Raw genomic sequence first — 10,531 nt, 5'->3', positions numbered from 1 at the left:
CCCCAGATCGTGTTCATATTTGTAAATAAAATGATATACAAGAGATTGGCCGTCTCTCTCTCCTTTGTCCATCCTGGAGCAGATAAGGCTTTCTTGGACTCAATCCTAGAGTCCTCAAAGTAGTCCCCCCCTCCCCTCCCCCCTTGCGTGCAGTTTCGCGTTCCCAGTTTCAGTTTTCCTCTGTCCACCAAGGTCCCAAAATATCAAATGGAAAATTTCAGAAACGAACAAGGCAGAAATTTGAAGTTGCAGGCTCTTCAGAGCAGTGCGATGAAATCTCGCATGCGCAGCCTGCCTGGCCGGGACGTGAGTCATCCCTTTGTGCTACACGTCCACGCCCTAGATGCTCCCGGGCCACTGCTCACTTAGTAACCATCTCCGTTTTCAGACCGACTGTCGCCACATTGCAGAGCTTGCGTTTAAGTCACACTTCTTTTCCTTCGTAATGGCCACCGAGTGCAAGAGGAGTGATGCGGACAATTCGCATATGCCAAAGAGAAGCCGTAAAGGGCTTCCTTTACCCGAAAAGGTGAAAAGTCCTGGACTTCATAAGGAAAGGGGAAAATCATATGTGAGGGTTGCAAAGATCTCCCATGAAAGCAAGTCTTCCTTCTGCGAAGCTGTGAAGAAGGAAAGGAAACTTCGTGCCGTCGCACATCCAACTGCGATCCTTTCGGCCTCGCTGCACGATGGCTGCTTGGTTAGGATGGAAATGGCATTCGATTTGCGGGTGGAAGAAACGAAAAGAAACGTGCTCCCTTTGACGGCAACTGGGTTTGCTACTATCTGTGGCTTTATGTATCCACCGGCGTCTTGAAACGTCTATCCTGGACGTCAGGGACACCTGTTCACGGACACAGATGCACACATGCGCGCGCACACGCATAGAGGCAGGTGTGTTTGTGGGATAAAATCCTACAAGTGAAATCGCTCTATCAAAGAATATGAATATATTTTTCATACATGCAAGTTTAGTAGAAGGGATTTGTGGAAATAAATGAAAAAGACGCAAGCAAAAACAAACAGACTGTTTAGAAAACGCTCGCTGTACATATACATAGAAAGCAAGGGAGTCAGAAACCATCGGTCGCATTTGGCAAACTCAAAGGTAGGCGGGGGAGTAGCAAAGTTCTCTATCAAAAAGGAAGGAGGGTTCCGGGTATTTTCGGATTGGAGGTTGTTGACTTGGGGAAGCTGTAAGCAGGCTAACTGGAAGCAGAGCATCTGACGCGATTGGTTTTGAGAGCATATTTGGCTTTCTCTAGTTGGTCTTGACTTGGACACTGGGGCCAAAATTCCCAAGCTGGCATTGCTGACCCGATCCTGACTGGTGTGTGCCAACTGCTGCAGTGGTTGTGATTGGGCTTCCTGGACTGATTGCCGTAGAGGCTGTAGTTTGCTTTTCTGGGCTGGTGGCTCCAGGGGTTGTGGTTTGGCTTCCCGAGCTTCTCTGTGGTTTTTGCCCTTTACCCGTTTATACATTCAGCCTCTCACTCTACAAGTGATATGGATGTGTCTAAGGATACACTTTTAAATATATACATACATTTTAAATTTTACAGGCTTACTTGTATAGCGTTTGTATTAATTTCTACATCTACAAGCAATCTAGGATAATCTGTTCCAACACAGCAGGTTGTTAATGTTTCGAACTATATTAATAGGTCCCAAATTTCACCACATTGTCTTTTATTTTCATCTTCATGGTGGTGAGCATCTTCTCCTGTATTCAAGAGTCGCTTGTTTTGGGGGGTCGGGGAGCCACGTTTTCCTATGTGTTCCCCATTTCTCTCCTAAGTCGTTGGTCTTTTTTCACATTGGTGTGTGGGAGCTCATTGGATATAAAGGAAATTGTATGAGTTGAATGTTCTACGAGTTGTAAATATCTCTCCCAGCTCAATCTTTTGACTTTCTCTTTCATTCCTTTTTATTTTTATGTAGTCCCATTCTTCAGTATTTTAAAATCCCAGGAGTTCCCCTCATCCGTTGGATGTAAATATCAGGCCCCCCATCGGATGTCCGAAACCTCGGACAGTACCATCTATTGCAACATGCTCCTGTCCATGTCTTCCACCCACAAATTTAATGTCTTTTTCATCTTCACTAAACATTGTTGCCTAGACTGTGGCCAAAATCTTTGCAGTTTGAGGTGCGACAGCGAAACCAGCATGAATTTCTTTGAACTTCTTCACAATCTCACAGACACAACATTTGTTCTGACAGTACATCTCAGTAACCTCAGCATATAATTTTTTTCCCTTTCCTTACTAAGTAGAGAACTTTCACCTTTTCGCCTAAAGGAAGCACTTTATGGCTTCTATTTGACATATCCGAATTCCCAGCATGACCGCTCTTGTGCGTTGTGGCCATTATTAAGTAAAATACGGCGACTCGGACGCAAACACCGCGATAGGGTGACAGTTGATTTGATCACCAGGATGGCCTCCCAGTCACGAGCGGGCAGGGAGGGTGTACAGGTGGACACACTGGAAAAAGGAATGCTTACAGTATGGAGCGGGGCCATGTGAGGTTTTGTCACACTCCAGAGAACGGCTCGCAATTTAAAACCTCTGAACGGTTTATTTCTGTAATTGTTCATCTGATATTTTCACACCACATTGGACTGCAGGCAACTGATATTAAGGAGAGGAAAACCACAAATAAGGGAGGACTACAGTATTCATAGATGCGCATAGGTGGCCATGCCATTGGAAGCCATTGTTCCTACGGACATTTGCCTACTTCTACGATGCTAGGACACCAAGCACTGTCGACAACCTCAAGGTGCTGAGGGCACAAAAGTTGGAATTCTAGGCCCAGCAAGATTGAGGACCCTGGTCTGGGCCCTGTCCTAGGAATAAATACAGACAACAAGTTAAGTTGCCCAACCTCTGCTACCCATTGCCTATGCGGCCCAGAAAACCCTCAGTCCCTGAAACGGGATTCAGATATTCCTGGACTGCCGGGCCTCGCTCCAGGCGCAAGGCAGAAACAAACCTAAATCACCTCTGTGAGAGGATACCATCATCCTTCATCTCAGATTATTTCTAAAAATAAAGTCTCAATTACACTGCCTGGCACACATGCCAACTTAAGAACAACACAGAGAAGTATGAGGAATAACAAACAATTGAGACAGATCCATGGGGGACTCAACGTACTGAAACTATCGCAACACTTTCGAAAAACTATTTTAGTTAATACCATTTACGATAGTATCCAGAAGACAAATAGTTATAGAAGTATTCAATAAAAGATGTGTAAGAGCTCTGACCTGACAAGGACACTGAAAGCATTAGAACAGCCCAATCCCATTCATTAATATACTCACAAATCCAAAGCAAACTAGGAGCAAATTGAATCAGTGATACGTAATATTCAAGTTCAGTGTGTCTTAGGACTGAGGCAAGGTTGGTTTAGGGTTAGTGAATCACGTGATACAGTCAGTGTGCCACATTGCAAAATAAAGAAATTAGGTCATCATTTCCAAAAGTGCAGAGAAGTGATTCATAAAATGTACAACCTATCGTTGATATTTTTTAAAAAGTAAAAGGAAAGACAAGGACAGGAAACAAAAACCCCGGACAACGTAGGAATAGAAGACAACTGCCTTGACCTGACAAAACGATCTCTACGAAAAACCTGCAGGAAACATAAGACTGACTAATGAAATGCCAAAAGCTTTCCCTTCAAGATTGGGAAAAAGACAATAATGCCTCTTATCCCCACTTCTACGCAACATCTTATTAACGTTGCTGTGATTTGAATGCTTGTCCCCTCCAAAGGTCACGTGGAAGCTTGATCCCCAATGTAGCAGCGTTGAAGGTGGGGTCTTTAAGAGGTGATTGAATCATGAGGGCTATGCCCTCTTGAGTGAATTAATACCATCACGGATGGATGAGTTGGTGGATGGATGGGTTATCACCCGAGTGGCAGCACCAGCTTTATCAGGAGAGAAAGAAGCATATTAGCTCGCTTTGGTCACCCGCACCCTGTGATAAACTGCATTGCCTCGGGTCACTCGGCACATCCCCATCAAGAAGAAGGCCCTCACCAGACAAGCCCATTGAACCTCGGACTTCCCAGCCTCCAAAACTGGACAAACTAAACTCTGTTTCTCTAGATAGACCCAGTTTCGGGTATTCTCTTGTAAACGACAGAGAACTGACTAACACGGAGGTCCTAAGTAGTAAGATGAGACAAGAAAAACAAATACGTGGTGTAAGAATTTTTAAAAAGAGAGAAGGAAGGGAAGAAAGAATTATCCCTGTCTTTGTGCACGGATAATGGAATTACATGTTGAGAAAAGTTCGAAGGCTTCAAACATAAACTGTGAGGATCAGTAAATGAAGTTGCCAATGTTGCTAAAGTAAGATCAGTGACAAAGGCCGGTTGTAAATCTACAAATCGGTAATAAATATAAAACGAAGTAAAAACCAAGAAACCATTTACAAAGCCCTTTACAGTGCCATGAAAACCTAGAAGAGGAGGAGTGGGTGGGGGGAAGATGAAGTCGTCTCCAAGAACAGCAGTGTGGCATTAGCAAAGGGTTCCAGGTTGTCTGATCAGTTTCCCTTTCCTGGTCCACGTACAGGAAGAATATGGTTCAACAGCAGCCACAGATTTTTAGAAGATGCCCACAAGGCCGCAGCAGTGGTCAGTAGCGAAGTGGTTAATCTTCCTCGCGTAAGAACAGAGCGGAGCACTTAAAACGCAAGACTTACTTGACACTCAGCTTAGCTTCATAATGACTTAGAGTTTGGTCGATTAGTACTTAAAAGTACACACTGTTTACAGCTATTGGTATTTCGATAGATGCGTAAATGTCTGAGCGTTGAAAGTTTAGTAAACTTCAGTTCTTCGGAGCAAAACATCGACGTAATGAAATCTTCAATTTCTCTGGCTTTTTTTCAGCGTCCCAACGCAATTAAGAAGAGCTAAGGCATAGAACAACACTCCTTTAAAAAAGTAGTCAACCACCTTATTAATTAGCTCACACTTACACTAGATACTTTTTAATGTAAAAGACTCACCTAACTTTCGAAAAGCACACCGAAAGACACATGACGATTAATAAAAGTGACTCTGTTTCAGGATTATTTGGCCTGTACACACGAATATGCGAATCAGTCGTGACTTTCCAAAAACCGTTCCTGTGTGTTCATACCAGTTGTGATTTATTTGTCTTTAGTCGTGTGGTCAAACGAAAAACACTGAAGCAGTTCCTTCTCAGAGCTTCCGTGGCTTTCGAGTACTGTAGAGGATCCTTACGCTCAGTTGGGTAAAAACCAAGTAGCGGAGGAATACTGATCGGACATAGCCTCATTCTAGTGGAACATTGAATTTTCTGCTCACTTCAGCCCCACATGTACTAAGATTGGAACGAGACAGAGAAGGTCAGCATGACCCCTGCACAAGCATCACAGGTAAATCTGTGTTTTCCTATCTCTATCTCTTTTTCTACTCTTGATAAAAACTGAATTTCCAAAGTGACATTATTGTTTCAAGGCCAGGCGATCCCAAGTGCAAGCTGCTTCACACTCTGCTGAGGACAAAAGCCATTTTTGAGTCAGCGCCATATCCAAACAGAATTCTAAACGACTCGGTCCTCATCACCTACGGTGGAGCTGAAGACACTGACAAACTCCGTGATTCTAGAAAGGAAAAAGGAGGAAACACTTTTGTTTGGAGTTTGGACAGCTACCATTTTGCAAGCATGGAATCAAATCCCTCTGTACAAGCATCTCTGATAGGCTCTTTACGTTTTTTGTTTGTTTGCTTGTTATTTTAAGAAAGTCGTCAACAAGGTAAAGATCAGTTTAGGATCTGGAGGTCCCTCTGTCCCAAGTCTTTACCTTCCTATTCATTCTGGTCAGTGTGTTCACTGGCTATTCTGATGGCTGAATGTTTACATGACTCTCTCCAGGGATTCTGGAAAGAGGATGAAGGAAAGATTTCTGAGAAATGCTCCCGCCTAGCTTAGGTTAGGGAGGGTATGAAATGCACTGTCCGGCCTACGGATAAGTGGACAATGAAACTGCTGGGTTCTAGGTCTCTGTGTACACCTGTGCGTGTGTGTGTGTGTGTGTGTGTGTGTGTGTGTGTGTGCGTGTGTGTGCACGTGGAGTGTTTCTACAGCATTGCGGAATTGACTCTGTACGCTATAAAATGCTAAGAGTGGAATTGCTCGGTCAACGCCTATGTGAATTTTTCTTTTCGCTCGATCTTGTCAATATGCTCTACAAACAGGTGGTAGCAATTAGCGTTTCCACCCACTGCATCGGGGAGTACGTGTTTTCGCACACCTTGCTGCCGGTGTCCGGAACTCCACCCACAGAGGTCATTCCTGATTGAGTCCTGGTAACGCAATCAATCAGTCAAGAGGCGAGGAAGCCCAGGACCAATCACTGCTGGTCATCAGGGCGCGGCTCACAGCCCGGGAGCGGGGCGTGCCGGCTTTATAAGGACGGGAGTCCCGCGCTGAGGCTTCCTTCTACCTCGGACAGCGCTTCGCGGCGGTTCTTCCAGGCGGCGGCTCCGCACCCCCAAGCAAAAGCAGCAGGTCAGCCCGGCGGCGGTCGGCGAGGACCCGCGTGCCCAGACCGAGCTGCTCGCTGTACTGAGGACAGAGCTGCGGCCCAAGCAGCGACGCCCGCCCAGCTGCGCCGACGAGGCTGCGCCCGGGACGGCCATGGCAGCCGACGGGGCGCTGCACGCCGTGGTCAAGCTGCAGGCGCGCCTGGCTGCCCACTCCGATCCCAAGAAGCTGGCGAAATACCTGAAGAAACTCTCCGCCTTGCCAGTGACAGCACACTCCCTGGCGGAGACTGGAGTCCGCAAGACGGTCAAGCGCTTGCGCACACACCAGCACGTGGGCAGCTTGGCCAGGGACTTAGCCGCCCAGTGGAAGAAGTTGCTGGTCGTGGCGCGGGACACCCGGCCTGAACAACTGGCCTTGGAGGAGAGCCGTTCCCGAAAGCGCCCCAGGGAGGAGTTTCCGAAGGAGCCGAAGGTGCAGGGCGCCTGCCCAGAAAGCCACGGAGCCTCCGAGAGCCCATCCGACGGCACGGAGCGCGGACACAGAAAGCACAGGAGACTCTCGCAGCTCCAAACACCTCCCAAGGGGTCTCCCGGTGGCGACAGGAGAGGCGGGAGCACCAAGCGCTACACAGTTGCACTGGCTTCCTCCTCAGACTGGGCGTCTTCCGGCGATGGCCACATCCGGATCCGTCTGTCCCTTGCCGGTCCTCACCAGATGTGCGTGGACCATTGCGTGCCCCCGGAGGAGGAGGGCCCCGAGCCCGCTGTTCTCCGCCAGAAGCCTGGAAAAGGCCACGCTGATGCCCCTCAGGGCAGTCCGGGACTCCGTCAAGAGGGACACCTGGGCAAACCCCGGGGGCAAGGGGCCGTCGTGAGCCCAAGCCCGGCGCAGGTATCTTCCCACAGGCAGAAAGGCCCGGCAGGGGCTGGGGACGACGAGATGTTCCCTGCTGGATTCAGCCAGAAATCCCACAAGGCCTTCTCCCCAGAGGAAGGTCCAAGGGCCATCTCGGGGGACAGTACCAAGGACAAACCGCCCTCTAGGCGGGCCAGGAGAGAGAAGGCATCGGAGCTCGGTTGCGTTCCCTCTCTACCCGCCTTGGACGCTGCTCGGGACAACCACCTAGAGGAGAAGAGGGACAAAGACTCTGACGAACCCAAAGCAGACGAAACAAAGAAGCCAAGCCCAGAAAGCTTAGACACAGGAGAGGGCGCAGGAGGCCTGCTGCCCACGGTGCCAGGCAAGCTTTCCAACAAGCTCAGCACTCGAGAAGGGATACGCAGACCTTCCACCTGGGAGAGCTCCCTCCCTGAAGAGGAGGAGTTGGCAGATATGGAGGCTGACTCTGAGCAGCCTGCTGTGCCCTTTGAGGCATACTCCACCTATGGCCGGCCTTGGAAGGGAAAGGAAAGGACGGTGAAAACTCTGGCCACTACTCTGAGAGTCAAAGACCTTCACGAGACGGACTCTAAACGCACTCGTGAAAATGGGAGCCTGCTTCCCAGACTAGCCAAGGTGCAGGAAAATGAGACAGAGGAGCCGCCACCGCCCGGAGCGCACGTAGCCAAGCTGAAAAGGGTCCCCACCGACGCCCCGCCGGTGCTGCCAGACCTCCCGTTACCCGGGATGCGGGCCAGTGACAGGGCACTGTCTGTCCTTGAACTGATGTCCTCCTTCCCGCCAGAGATACACGCACTCCCTTCCCCCCAGCAAGAAGAAGAGGGTGGATTTCCTACGGGACGCAGAAGGAACTCGAAGATGCCGGTGTACTCGGGCCCCAGGAGCGCCGGCCTGCCTAGAACCGTGACTGCGTGTGAGCGGCGGGTGTGGGCCCTCGGGACCAGCGTCCCTGCTGTCCGGGAAGCGGGGGGAGACCCGTGTCCTGCTCCGGAGCCCGCGTGGAAGGGGTGCACGCCCGATCAGCCAGGTCGCACCATCGAGAAATACAATCCCACACTAGCGAAAGAAACGGGCCACTTATGGAAAAGGCGCTGTCAACGAGACTTTAAGGAAGCCCGGCCGGAGGAGCACGAGTCGTGGCGGGAGATGTACCTGCGGCTCCGGGAGGCCCGAGAGCGGCGGCTCCGGCTGGTGACGATGAAGATCCGCTCTGCACGCGCCGAGAGGCCCAGAGGCCGACAGACACACATGATCTTCTTCCACTCTGTGCTCGACAAGCCTTGTGAGGTTCCCAGGAGGCAGGAAAAGCCTGCCTCGGGAGGAGCGGCCATCCCCGATAAAGCCGAGGTGCAGCCGGCCCCACGCCCACAGGAGAGCAGCCGGCCCCCCTCCAGCAGCACCGGTGGCCACAGCCGCTTTCACCCGCTCCCTGCGAGGCCCCCCTCCTGCGGCCCCAGCACCAGGAAAGCCGCCGCCAAGAAAGTAGCCCCGCTCATGGCCAAGACGATCCGAGATTACAGGAACACATACTCCCGCCGATGAGCCGAGGACTCGCATTGGACAGAGAACTCGGGGGGCGGTGGGGTGGTTGGGAAGGAATTCAAAGGCGATTCGAGTCGGGGAATGGGACTTGCAAAGGACACTGGCGTCTTTCGTTGGTGGGACCTCCTGGATCTGAATCCTGCAGTTTTCACGCGTTGCACCTGGGACGCTGCCGCCCTGCTTGGTGGACGCTTCAGAATCCCCAAGCTCTGAATCCTCAGTCTCGCAGCAGGTTTTAACACCAATTGCACTGAGGATGTTAACTAGCCTCTTTGGAAAGAAGGACAGAGTTTTAACCAATCCATATCGTCCCCAGATCGTGTTCATATTTGTAAATAAAATGATATACAAGAGATTGGCCGTCTCTCTCTCCTTTGTCCATCCTGGAGCAGATAAGGCTTTCTTGGACTCAATCCTAGAGTCCTCAAAGTAGTCCCCCCCTCCCCTCCCCCCTTGCGTGCAGTTTCGCGTTCCCAGTTTCAGTTTTCCTCTGTCCACCAAGGTCCCAAAATATCAAATGGAAAATTTCAGAAACGAACAAGGCAGAAATTTGAAGTTGCAGGCTCTTCAGAGCAGTGCGATGAAATCTCGCATGCGCAGCCTGCCTGGCCGGGACGTGAGTCATCCCTTTGTGCTACACGTCCACGCCCTAGATGCTCCCGGGCCACTGCTCACTTAGTAACCATCTCCGTTTTCAGACCGACTGTCGCCACATTGCAGAGCTTGCGTTTAAGTCACACTTCTTTTCCTTCGTAATGGCCACCGAGTGCAAGAGGAGTGATGCGGGCAATTCGCATATGCCAAAGAGAAGCCGTAAAGGGCTTCCTTTACCCGAAAAGGTGAAAAGTCCTGGACTTCATAAGGAAAGGGGAAAATCATATGTGAGGGTTGCAAAGATCTCCCATGAAAGCAAGTCTTCCTTCTGCGAAGCTGTGAAGAAGGAAAGGAAACTTCGTGCCGTCGCACATCCAACTGCGATCCTTTCGGCCTCGCTGCACGATGGCTGCTTGGTTAGGATGGAAATGGCATTCGATTTGCGGGTGGAAGAAACGAAAAGAAACGTGCTCCCTTTGACGGCAACTGGGTTTGCTACTATCTGTGGCTTTATGTATCCACCGGCGTCTTGAAACGTCTATCCTGGACGTCAGGGACACCTGTTCACGGACACAGATGCACACATGCGCGCGCACACGCATAGAGGCAGGTGTGTTTGTGGGATAAAATCCTACAAGTGAAATCGCTCTATCAAAGAATATGAATATATTTTTCATACATGCAAGTTTAGTAGAAGGGATTTGTGGAAATAAATGAAAAAGACGCAAGCAAAAACAAACAGACTGTTTAGAAAACGCTCGCTGTACATATACATAGAAAGCAAGGGAGTCAGAAACCATCGGTCGCATTTGGCAAACTCAAAGGTAGGCGGGGGAGTAGCAAAGTTCTCTATCAAAAAGGAAGGAGGGTTCCGGGTATTTTCGGATTGGAGGTTGTTGACTTGGGGAAGCTGTAAGCAGGCTAACTGGAAGCAGAGCATCTGACGCGATTGGT

The 10,531-nt window shown here is 49.8% G+C and overlaps 1 protein-coding gene and 1 non-coding gene across 2 annotated transcripts; both read left to right on the top strand.

Annotated features, from left to right (window-relative positions):
* The first annotated feature begins 270 nt into the window (after positions 1–270).
* LOC134361652 (elongin-A-like) lies at positions 271–8,983 on the top strand. Its single transcript, XM_063076668.1, has 3 exons — positions 271–306; positions 389–503; positions 6,507–8,983. Exons 1-3 carry the CDS (start codon positions 271–273, stop codon positions 8,981–8,983), a joined length of 2,628 nt encoding a protein of 875 aa, XP_062932738.1.
* Positions 5,350–5,454, top strand: LOC134362294 (U6 spliceosomal RNA). Its single transcript, XR_010021572.1, has one exon. It is a non-coding gene; the product is annotated as a U6 spliceosomal RNA (small nuclear RNA).
* Positions 8,984–10,531: the final 1,548 nt, after the last annotated feature.

The sequence above is a fragment of the Cynocephalus volans genome, chromosome 13, assembly GCF_027409185.1.
Source record: "Cynocephalus volans isolate mCynVol1 chromosome 13, mCynVol1.pri, whole genome shotgun sequence".
Lineage (NCBI taxonomy): Eukaryota > Metazoa > Chordata > Mammalia > Dermoptera > Cynocephalidae > Cynocephalus > Cynocephalus volans.
This window is presented reverse-complemented; position numbering and strand designations above follow the sequence as displayed.